The following is a 13,040-nucleotide window of genomic DNA, read 5'->3' as shown; positions in this document are numbered from 1 at the left end:
ATAACACATTTGCACTATATCTTTCAAACTCAATAAAATACTTTAAAACTCTGTGCTGCTTATACACTGGTCTTTTCCTTTGTCCTTAACATGTTCCTTGAATGGGTGCAAGAGTTGATTTCCTTTTTTTTTTTTTTTGTAGGGGTCAGTGCAGTCGAAGTAGTGGTGGAGCATGGCTTGGCTACCCCAGAAGGGCTGACAGTCGACTGGATAGCGGGCAACATATACTGGATAGACAGCAATCTGGACCAAATTGAAGTGGCCAAGCTAGATGGTTCCCTACGCACTACACTAATAGCCGGAGCCATGGAACATCCCAGAGCCATTGCTTTGGACCCAAGATATGGGTAAAGAAGTTTGCCTTTCACAGATTGACTTTGACATAAAAATAATCTTTTAAATTAATATTGAATTCAATTATCGCATAAATTATTAGATTGCTTATTTTGTGCATGTACATATATGTATATGTATATAATTGTATATATATGAGTTTAAGTTTATTAGCACAAGTGTGGCTATAAGATTGTTTACATAGGTACTTTTAGAGGATAGAAATATCTTTTTTCTAAATATGAGCGTTAGGCCCTATTGGAAAGTGTTGCAACTCATTTTTGAAGCAGTAATTTAATGAATTTCTCTTTGCCCTGCCAAAGAGGTGCCATAATTGTTTCTAATGGTTGCAGACCACAGGGCCAGTCTCTGGTTCAAACAGTCACAGATGTTTATCACATCACCTCTTACGTATTTTGTAAGTACTTGGAGTCACTTTAAAAGAAAATTCGCATAGACTTGAAGGAGTCCAGTAATGAGACACTGACTATTGGTGTGTTTGAAAGACAAGGCACATGATTCCCAAAAACAAGGTAAAATGTTGAGTAACTCAGGTTATTGTCTCTAGTGTTCCCCTGTGTGTGCCTCTGTGAAAGAGCAGAAGAGAGACAATGGATTTGGAGCCAGAAAACGAGGATTCCAGTTGCTACTCAGTCACTTATTATCTGGGGAACCTACTCTATTAACTTCCCTTAAATTTTAGTTTTTTTTTTTCTTTTGTAAGTCAGAGATATTATCTTTATCATTTGGTTGTTTTTGAGGAGATGATAAATATGTGTAAGATAGTATGTAACTGGTATAGGTAAGAATACTATTTATTTATGATTTATTTATTTTTATTTATTTGTTATTACTATTTATTATCTATTCAATTATTTATTACCTTGGTAATTATTTTGTAAATCCAAAACTATCTTCAAGGCTAAAGGTTAATAGATTGAAATTTTTATTTTTGTCTCTGTATCTTTAAATAATACAAAGTCCAAGCAGCGCCAGTGAAGAAGGGGAGTCAGCCAGGAGGGAGTTTGATGAAATGTAGAGGAGAGAAAAGGGAGCCTGTGTTAAAGTCAGCTTCCTGGCCACACTTTCTGGCGTGTTCTCTGGTTTCTGCCCAGGAGTCAGAAATCAGTAGATTAGGAAGTGTGTTCTCCTTTTCCTCAATTCACACACAGAAATTAAAGGGGCAAAGCACCTTCCCTAGAGCAGGGTTCCAAACTGGCAACCTTTATTGATGTATTTTCTTTACCTTCTACAGTGTTTTAAATTTATTTTAATTACTTGCCCCAATTTAAAACATTGAGACATTTTGTATACAATCCTAGATTTCTTGCTTCTTTTGAAAGAACACCAAGATCTGGCAAGGAGCAAAGCAGTAGGTATATCTTTTAGCTTAGAGATGGGCTCTCTCATGTTTACAGTTTACACTTTGCCTATTTCATTCATTTGCTTCCTGTAATAACAGTTTACCAAGAAGAGATATGTTATGCTTAATGAGAAATTCCTCTTCAAAACAGACTATTCCTGAGATTGCAGGTAATCGCTGGTCCTGACCCTTTACTTCCCATAAAAGTTCATCATCAACATGGGTTTTATCCTCAATATAACAACTACCGGTGTGAAATTTTCACCTATTAGACCTATCTAACTTGTACCAGCATCTTGTAAACAGGAAAAACTTTCTGTATATGGGAAAGTGATATTTTGGAGAAAGCTCTAGTTTTAGCTATAGTTTCCAATATGAAAGGAAAACTATGAGTGAGTGCTCCCAAATTACAAAAGGCACACACAGAGAAAAAACAAAACAAAAAGGATAAAACAAGTGTATCAAAGTTTTGAAAATAGTCTGACCAAAGAAAGCAGTAGATCTGGGAGTTGAAACTTTCTTTTGAACTGACATTGCTTAGGATAAAATTATTTATCTCAGTTTGGGGAATATCCTACCTGAGAGGAGAAAAAAAATAGAAACACGACATGCCACCCACAAATACTATAAGTGAAAATGTATCCAGGTACTATTCCAGTGATAAAAGATCTTCAGAAGTAATATATGCTCTAAGTTGAAAATACAGAAAGCTAGCCTCTGAATAGGAAAAACCTGATAATGCTTCTGAGAAAGTTGATGCCTTCCGTTACTAATTGCTACTATGAAAGTATAAAGCTGCTTAATTTTTTTGAAACATGAGAAGAAACAATGCTTGTAAAATAATTTTTGATATAAATAATTAAAATTCATGGGGCCCCTGGGTGGCTCAGGCTTTTGAGCATCTGACTTTGGCTTAGGTCATGATCTCACAGCTCATGAGTTCAAGCCCTGCATCGGGCTCTGTGCTGACAGCTCAGAGCCTGGAGTCTGCTTCGGATTCTGTGTTTCCCTCTCTCTCTGCTCCTCCCCTGTTCATCATGTTCTGTCTGTCTCTCAAAAATGAATAAATGTTAAGAACGTTTTTTCAAATAATTAAAGTTAAGATGGAAGTACTAATTCATTCAACTCTAGGAAGTAATTGAAAGGTTGACAAGTATCAGGATATGATAGGATTTTTATTGCAAAAAATTATCTTAATGGATTGATACAATTAAGATATGAGGTTCACATAAATACCCTTAAAACCAGCTGTAGCAATTACATTTAAAAATGCAGTGCAAAGTTAAAATATTTTTAAGTTTGTCATAGTTTGGTAAAAAATTTATAGTCATTTTTAAACATTGGACATTTCATAAGGTAGGCTGAGAGCATACTAAAAATACATGTGAGCATGTGTGCTCTTGCGCACACGCACACACACAGACACACACACACACACACACACACACACACACACACACTGAACTGCAAAACTAAGCACAAGAAAAGCAACATTGAAAAATAATTTCAGTGAAACTTAGATTCCTGCCTTAGTGCTATCTATTCAAATAGAAACATAAAATTTCTCCCTGTTTCTCAAATAATTCATGAATACATAAAGAAGCTAGGAATCAAAATTGATAGGAGCTCCAAAGGCACTTAAACTGTTTTGAAAAATTTTATTTAGGGTAAATCTACTAGATCATTTTTTTTAGAAACATGGTTTCTGTAAATACTATTATCTTTCCTACTGCATCATAAGCTCTCTAATAATGGCAAGCAAAGTTGCTTCCATTTCTATGAAATCCTTCACTGCTCTTGGTATATATAATTGTGCTGAATAAATGCTTGTTACATAAAGTAATGCATGTAGGGGTGCTTGGGTGGCTCAGTCGGTTATGCATCTGGCCTCGGCTCAGGTCATGATCTCACAGTCCGTGAGTTCGAGACCCGTGTCGGGCTCTGTGCTGACAGTTCAGAGCCTGGAGCCTGCTTCTGATTCTGTCTCACTCTCTCTCTTGCCCCTCCCCTGCTCCCGCTCTGTCTCTCTCTGTCTCTCAAAAATAAAATATACAAAAATTAAACAAAATAATGCATCCAAATGCATAGGCTTTTTGTTGACATGTAACTTATAAAACTCAAGGATACACTTTCAAGAGTGAATTATATACGAAAAGACAGCTAATGGATACTACTATGAACTTTTTTTACAATAACAAATGAATTAAAAAGCTTAACAACCTGCCACTTTGCTCCCTCAGCACAGCTGAGGTAAAACCGAAGCAGCGACAACAACAAGAAACAGGTTATAACATCAGCCCAATAAAACATGTTTACATCATGTGAGTTTCCTTCTGCTATGAAGGTCCTTTGTGACCTTTTCCTACAGATGCCAAAAAACAAATGTTTTTAATCAACTATTTTGCTTCCTCGGCATAAAATCCACAGGCCTTCGTTTTACACCATAAAACATATTTGCCATCATGCCACATTCCTTTAATATTCTGGGTTTTGACCCAATATCCCAAGTGACAAGTTATTCCAAGATGGTAAATGGGAGTCTTAGGGAGGAGTCATTTTTCTCTCATTCCATTTTAAAGGAATACACTTATTGCTAAGGTGACCTGAAAGAGTATATGAATCTCCTCTAAACAACAAGCTTAGTATTAGGGAGTAAGAAGCACTAGGGAGTTCAGAATCTATAGGGCACTCACTTCAGTTCTTGAACTTTCATTGCCTTTGTACTGATGCAGCTGCCTGGTGTCTTCCTGCTCCATTGCTGGTATTTAAATTTCATTTGTCATAATAACTGGATGCTGCTATAACAATTGCAATTTGTAAAAGCAGATATAATAATTATGAAGATTAGTGAAACATCTGAAGAAAATTTTAATTTCATCTGGGACTGTTCCTAAATTAAACTAATAAAGATGTTGTTGCTTTTAGAAGACCTAAAGATTATAGATAAGTAACCTCTTTTTTGGCCAAGATCATTTATTTTCACCTTCTGCAGCTTGACCTGATAGATGATAATGGCCCTTTCATGCCTGTAATGATACAAGTTGTTCATGGTCCATTGACCCAATTTAATCCTGATACAGACTAACCCGTGAATGCAGGAACTGTAGAATCAGTAGACTGTAGTCTCTTTTTTAAAAAGCAATTGTGGCTGAATATTTCCATACATCCTGTAAGAAGACATATTCAGTCTTTTTATATTTCAAAAAATAATGCAATCATTGAAATGCTAATACATTTTAACCACAAAAAGAAAGTAATAAGGGGAAAATGATTCTTTTAAAATACCATATTGGAAAGTATACAAAAGAGTGCCTAGAATTTTATGAAACAATGATCCTTGAAATCAACTTTTAAATGGATTGTAAACTGACTTGTGGTAAAGTTAAAAACACTTTTAGGGGAACTAATTCTAGAACATGTTATTTTATAAAAAGAGTTGAAAATTTCCCCACTTGAATTGATGAAAGATTAGGACCATAGTCCTAACCGGAAACAGTTTAATGCTGCTATGTTTAGTGAAGAAATGAAGGAATCACTTATTTTAGAATTCCTCAAACTATCTCAAGCCATACTTTTTTGGTCCAGTGGACCATATCTGAGAGTTTACAGTGCCTACTTCTGGTAAATATATACACGTAGAGAGAATGCAGAATTGTAGGATTACTGATATGTGTGTTGGAATTTTCACAACTACATGTGACAGAACTAGGTAGAAAGTTACAAGAGAGACCTCAATTCTCCATTTGTTATTCAGGCAAAAGACAATGCTTCAGAAGTTGTTGGGTCATCAATCCAGACTGTGAATTACAGTTTTGCCTAGATCTGGTGGTGACTTATCCACAGATACTCAGACTAGCTATGATTCTCAAAATCATCGTTTGTTTTCAGTGATTATTTTTCCTAATCTTTTTCAAACTTGAAAACCTCTCTTATCTACCTTGTTTGCCAAGATACCACCATAAATTTGATTGATGCTATGTTGCTCTTGTTTCTATTTTAAATCTTCTTTTTTTAATCCTAAGTATAAAGGGAAGCTGACAAATAACAATCTGCTGTCAGTGAAAAGATGTGTGCATCTAAAATTAAATTTGTAGTGAGACACATAATTCATTTCATTCATTCTTTTAAAGACATTTAGCTACTTAACTGAGTAGCCTACCAGCTTTATATTGATCAATCTCTGTTCCATTTGCTCTTTATGGCAACATATTGTATATTTATAAGCAATATGTGTATGTGTATATACATATTGATATTTCCAGGTAATTGGGTTTTTTCCTCATATAAAACAATCTACTCTTTAAAAATTAGTCTTTTCAGGGGCACCTGGGTGGCTCAGTCCGTTAAACATCTGACTCTTGGATTTGGCTCAGGTCATGATCTCATGGTTTGTGAGTTTGACCCCCTCATCAGGCTCTGTGCTAACAGTGCAAGCCTGCTTGGGATTTTCTCTTCCCTCTCTCTCTCTGCTCCTACCCCATTTGCCCCTTCTGTCTGTCTCAAAAAATAAATACATAAGCTTAAGTTTTTTTTTTTTTTAAATTAGTCTTTTCAGAAAAAAATATATTTCTAGCTATAAGATTTTATAAAGGTCCTCTGGTATTTTTGATATTTAAAAAAAATTCACTTATAGGGGCGCCTGGGTGGCGCAGTCGGTTAAGCGTCCGACTTCAGCCAGGTCACCATCTCGCGGTCCGTGAGTTCGAGCCCTGCGTCGGGCTCTGGGCTGATGGCTCGGAGCCTGGAGCCTGTTTCCGATGCTGTGTCTCCCTCTCTCTCTGCCCCCCCCCCCCCCGTTCATGCTCTGTCTCTCTCTGTCCCAAAAATAAATAAACGTTGAGGGGTGCCTGGGTGGCGCAGTCGGTTAAGCGTCCGACTTCAGCCAGGTCACGATCTCGCGGTCCGTGAGTTCGAGCCCCGCGTCGGGCTCTGGGCTGATGGCTCAGAGCCTGGAGCCTGTTTCCGATTCTGTGTCTCCCTCTCTCTCTGCCCCTCCCCCGTTCATGCTCTGTCTCTCTCTGTCCCAAAAATAAATAAAACGTTGAAAAAAAAAATTTAAAAAAAAAAAATAAACGTTGAAAAAAAATTAAAAAAAATTCACTTATGAATTTAATTTTGAGTTGTTTATACTTTAAAAAATATTTTAATGTTTGTTTATTTTGATAGAGAATGAGTTGGGGAGTAACAGAGGTAGAGAAAGAGAGAGAGAGAGAGAGAGAGAGAGAGAGAATCCCAAGCAGGCTGTCAGTACAGAGCCCTACAAGGGGATCAGTCTCACCGACCATGACCTGAGCCGAAATCGAGAGTCAGACACTCAACCGACTGAACCATCCAGGCACCCTGTGTTCTTAACACTTCTAAACTTTATAATATAAATTTTCAAATACACAAAATAGAAGGAATTATATAATAAAACTCCTCATTTCCATTACCCAGCTTCAACAATTATTAGTACACTGTGCCTGGTATATTATTTAGTTTTATCCTTTCTCAGCAGTTTACTTAATTTACCTGAATATTGGTGATTAAGCAATGAATAATTTGGATTTTGTCTTTATGGATATAATCCCAGGGGCATGAAACTCCTAAAGCTGCCTGTGAAACTAATTTTTTTCTTTTTTACATAAACTCAGTTTTTGACAGACATTGTTTGAGATAAACCCAATCCTATGACCTACTCCTTTGGATCTTTTTCTCATGGCTTTGACTTAAGCTTACGTTATAAAACTAATCCACCTTCACATTCATGCAGGTATGACATTTAAACATTGACATTAGTATTAATTCTTGTTCTCTGTCCTTCTTTGTGTCTGTCTCTCTCCATTTCGTTAACAGTTTGAAAATACTTTGAGTTTTTTTCATTTAAAAAAATCGTCTCAACGACTACGTGTGTGTGGCATGCTTTTGCAAACACAAATCTTTTCTGTGGGCTGACCAGTTTCCGTCCATTTCCTCATCAAATGCTCCTGACACTGTGTACAGTTACAGTTTTTATTTACAGATGAGAAAATGGAGTCTGAGGTTAAAGATGCTGGAGTAAGTGACAGATACCAGTCTCAATCCCAAGTTTGTCTCAGACCAAAAATATATTGACATAATCATTTAATAACATTTTGTGGATGCCCAGTGCTGAAGAGTTGTATATGAACTGCTACTCTTATCAAGAACATCTGCATCTTCCTTCTCTGTTCACCATAGGTTTTAACATATGTACTTACTAAATTTATTATATAATGTATTGAATCATCTTTTCCTTTTGTATTTGACATTCCTCTGTCCCCAAACAGACTATATACGTTTCAAAAATTGAAGTCATGACAAATAGTTTATATCACTCCATATTTCCTTATATAAACATATTTTTCTTAAAAGATAGGGTAAACTGGATTTTGAATTTTTTTCCAGAGAATTATTTCATTTTCTGAGGTAATCTACCAAATGAATATACTTAAGGATCATTCAAAATATGGAAGAATAAAAAGTAGCAAAACAATATATAATTGTAATGAAGAATAAAGGTATTTTTACCAGTAGCTTTACCATTTTTCACCAAAATGGTGTCAGAGCTTATGATAGGAAAATTTGCTAGGTTGTCATTATTTCTCCAGTCCTTTGAGTTCTGCCTTCCCAAATCACCATGCTATTCATTGGGTTCTATGACCAAAGTAGAGAAGGCAACTGCCATTTACTGATTAGCAACCATGCTCTTACTCCTGTACCAGATGTTTTCCCTTCGTTATTTTATTTAGTGATGTGACATTAAAGAATTAGATGTTAAAAGCATGAGAACAGAATTTAGACTGTCCAGTTTCCCATCTCCCTCTGCCACTCACCAGCTCTATAACCCTGGTCACGTAATTTAACTTCTCTAACTCATTCTCCCATCTCAAACATAAATAACATTAGTCATGGCCTCATAATTGATTAAAGGAGATCATCTATAAAGCACTGAAAATAGTATTTAGCATATAGTAAGCACTTAAAAACTACAGCCAGTTGTAATGATTGTGGTATTATTGTGTAACTATACAATACATACTATAGAAACATGCATTAGCAGTTTAAACCACTGTCAACTGAACGTAAGCTGTCTATCGCCTAATAGCCTTAGAAACCAAATGCATGACATAAGGTACTTAGTGCCCATTGTGGGGAAGAACTGTTAGTGCACCATGAATTTGTAGAGTCTCAAATAGTATTTGGTTTTAAAAGGAGCAATAGTTTTTAACATATAAAGCTGGTATTTTCACAACTACTTTGTGTTTGTTACATTATGATTTCCTCTGTTTTCCCTCTGTTTCCTGTCATATGATCTATGTCATTGCTATGAATGTGAAGGTTATCTCCATACTGATGACTTCGAAATTCATAACTCTAGCCCTGCCTTCTTCCCTGAACTTCACTCTGGCATACCACAGTTTCATGAATACCTCCATATTGATATCTTGAAATCATAAGATAAAAAAATTAGATAAAAACAAGTAAACTTTTGATTGCTCTTCACATTCATTCACACTCATTTCCCAAATCTTAGAATTGGATCCTCTTCCATTTTCCCATTTTTTTATGGATTCCCTGCACACCCTCTTCCTTACCCTTACTCTGACTTCGCTGACACGAGAAACACAGTCACTTATGATCTGTTCTCTACTTCGTTCCCTATATCCAGTCATCAGCTAGCCCTGGAAGTTCTACATCCAAAATGTACCATTAATCCATTCACTCCTCTTTCCTGCCACTCCCATACTCCAAACCACCATCATCTTTGCCTGGTCCTTTAAAATAACCACCTGATGTGCCCATACTCTTGCCTCACTATCACCCACTTATAAATGGTACCATGTTTCTCCCCTGCTTAAATATGCTTCTTATTCCCTTAAAATAAAATCCCAAATAATTGCCTTAGCCAGAAAGACCCTTTAAGTTGCCCTCTTCAAATCTACCTTCTTGCTTTTTCCTCCTTACTCACTATCTTGGTATTATTTCTGTTCTTCAGATCACCCACTTTCTTTTCCCTGTTCAGGCTTTTATTTATTTTGCTTGTCATGTTCTTTATATTGTTCTTTTTATCTTTTAGAGTCAGTGTAAATACAGCCTTCTCAAAGTGTTTTTTTTCTTTTTTTCCTGATCATCTTCTTTAAGTAGATCACTTACCTGCTATTCTCTTCCATAATAAAAGTTTTCCTCAGCATATTTCAGAATTTGTAATTATGTATTCATGTGTTTATTTGGCTTGCCTTCTCTACTGGACTCTAAGCCCCATGTGGATAGATAACACATCTGTTTCTTTTGAGACTGTTTACCTAACAAGTGTCTAGCATATACTAGGCACTCAATAAATATTTGTGAAATAAATGGCTGAAACAATAACATTATTTATTTTTTTTCAGAATTCTTTTCTGGACAGATTGGGATGCCAATTTTCCTCGCATCGAATCTGCTTCCATGAGTGGTGCTGGCAGAAAAACCATCTACAAAGACATGAAAACTGGAGCTTGGCCAAATGGACTAACTGTGGACCACTTTGAAAAAAGGATAGTTTGGACAGATGCCAGGTTTAAAAAAAATGATATTTTTCTACTATATCTTCTGTTACCTTTCACAGATCATATTTATAAACTCAAAAGATGTCCTAACATGCATGTATTATATATACACACATTGAAATTGGTGGTAATATTTACTTGTTTTCCATATGATGGTGGTGGTGATGTTTGTTTGTTTTTGTTATAATGGGCTTATATTTTCTTTCTACAAATCAGACACCCATAAAATATTTTAAATATTTTTTATAAAATATTTTCTCTTTCATTTATGTAAGTAATATAACATAACTGGACTATCTGAATGAGTTTTGATAAAATACTGATTTATTACCTTTCTGTAGGTCAGATGCTATTTATTCAGCCCTCTATGATGGAACAGGCATGATAGAAATCATCCGAGGTCATGAATACCTTTCCCATCCTTTTGCTGTGTCTCTATATGGGAGTGAGGTCTACTGGACAGACTGGAGGACCAACACATTGTCAAAAGCCAATAAGTGGACAGGGCAGAATGTCAGTGTGATTCAGAAAACCAGTGCCCAGCCATTCGACCTTCAGATATACCACCCCAGCCGACAGCCCCACGGTAAGTGCTGGTTGTGAAGTAACCACCCAGAAAGTATTTTCACCTTAATCATATAAGATTTGAAGTGCAAAATCACTTCTACAAGTTAAGTTATTAATATTTTATGTATATAGTAGAAGTAGTTCCAGCCTTTGTTTTAATTAGTTCAGAATATGTTTTTCTTTCCCTTTTTTTCATATAGCGGTAAAGAAATCTTAGAAATTAAGGGTTTTATGCAAAGTCCTCACATTTTTAGTCACTGCTTGTATCTATAAAAAATACTGTGGAAAGTTGTAAAAGGTCTTTATATTGAGAATCTATCACCAGACTAGGATCAGAAAGGACACATTGATGTTTGCCTTCAAATGTTGCCTGTGAAGTATGTTGGGAGGAGAAGGAGTGGTGTGGAAGAAAGAATGAAGCATCTGCTTGAGCTTTTCCATCTTAAGAGAACTGAGTTCACATGAACATATGTGCTACCTCTCCCCATACACTCCACATTTTGTTTCAATAGTAATCTCCATCTTGGCTTTGGGATTTCATTTCTTCCACTCAATCCTTGACAAATGTTCTTAATATCAAGTCTGAACATTTTTCTTCCTTTTTTTTTTTTTCTGGGCTACTATAGCCATCCGTTGTAACGTCAGCTCATCCTTTTATACCTCTTGATGGAGTCTTCCCCTTTACAATGTGTGTATTAACCAAAAGAATCTCATTCCAAAGCAAACAGTGTTTTCTTATCATTAGTAGATTTTTACTTGAGAATATTATGTTCAGATGACAGCTCTTTACTGGAGGATACGTTTTCTCCTTGTCTCTCTCTTTCAGTGTAGACAGATCTTCCACTTTGTTAGCATTTCTGGTCTTACAGACTTCACTTCAATCCTTATTTTAGATTTATGTTATATTATCTTCACCTGGTTATGACTAAAACTACTCACCTTTCTGGTCTGTAAATTCCTTAGCTATCCTTTTTCTTTCTTCAATACTTGGCCTTCATTCTCTCTTGATACTATTTCTTCTACCAAAATTTCCTCATCTGTAAAATTTTCTGTGCCCTGTGTCTGACATAGTCTTATTGAATCTAGTTTTGGTCCCAGACACTTTCAGTGTCTCAGTCTCAGTTTTCTTATATAACAGATCTTCTTTGTCTGTGGGAGTTTCTACATACCATGTACTAAATGAGCAATCATGTTAAACCTTTTCTATCATCCTTAATTCCTCTACTCTTTTCATACTACAAACCTGTACAACATGGGGACATTACGAGGAGACAATAGAGCTTAGTCACTTTTCTGCTTAATAGGCATTTGATTTAATTAAATTGAAATAAAGCAGGGAATCATGATTCTGGCCAACAATGTGACACTAATACAATACAATAAAAAAATTTTCTTTTCTGAATACTTCCTTCAGCATGAAAGAGTATCAAGTCATCAACATTGTATGTTGATGACAAATGCAGGATTGGTTTTAATTTTTATGAAAGCAAAATATGTACTTCTATGTTTTTGTGACCCAGACTCTGGCATTTTTTAGGAGCTGTAGTTTTTATGTTTAGAGTAATTTAAATGAATTGGACCGTGAAAAACGGCCTGGGTTTATGTATTACATCATTCCCCTCCTCAAAATAGGATCAATGTATTTCATTTACTAACTGTCTAATTTGCCCACATTGACATGAGCCCTAGAAAATGTATAGAATGGAAAGGAAAACGATACTTTCTAGCTTTTCTGACATTTTCATATATATAGAAAGGAACCAAAACAAAGTACAGTAGTTCCCTCCCCACACTCTGCCATGGTTTCACTCTCCCTGATCACCTCTGGTCTAAAAGCAGAATATCCTCCTTCTAAACTATCATTAGAAGATCAATGACAGCCTAACACTATGTTACAATGCCTACGTCATTCATCTCACTTCATCCATCACGTAGGTGTTTTATCATTTCATAACATCACAAGCACAAGGGTGAGTACAATACGGTTTTGAGACAGAGAAATACCACATTCACATAAATTTTATGACAGTGTGCTATTATAATTTTTCTATTTATTGTCAATCTATTGCTGTGTCTAATTATTAAATTAGATTTATCATAGATATATATCACAGGTATGTGTGCATAGGAAAAAAACATGGTGTGTGTAGGACTTGGTAACATCAATAATTTCAGGCATCTATTTGGGATGTATCCTTCCTGGATAAAGAGAGATTGCTGTAATTCATTTG

The 13,040-nt window shown here is 35.7% G+C and overlaps 1 protein-coding gene across 1 annotated transcript in view; it reads left to right on the top strand.

Annotated features, from left to right (window-relative positions):
- The window catches only part of LRP1B (LDL receptor related protein 1B), a 1,940,511-nt gene that overhangs the window by 1,312,349 nt on the left and 615,122 nt on the right, over nt 1-13,040 (top strand). Inside the window, exons 27-29 of the mRNA XM_023259298.2 lie at nt 143-347; nt 10,087-10,251; nt 10,584-10,828. Of these exons, the coding sequence (XP_023115066.2) occupies nt 143-347; nt 10,087-10,251; nt 10,584-10,828 (615 nt within the window). The remainder of the gene's footprint in view (nt 1-142; nt 348-10,086; nt 10,252-10,583; nt 10,829-13,040) is intronic.

Source organism: Felis catus, chromosome C1 (genome assembly GCF_018350175.1).
Source record: "Felis catus isolate Fca126 chromosome C1, F.catus_Fca126_mat1.0, whole genome shotgun sequence".
In the NCBI taxonomy this organism is placed as follows: domain Eukaryota; kingdom Metazoa; phylum Chordata; class Mammalia; order Carnivora; family Felidae; genus Felis; species Felis catus.
This window is presented reverse-complemented; position numbering and strand designations above follow the sequence as displayed.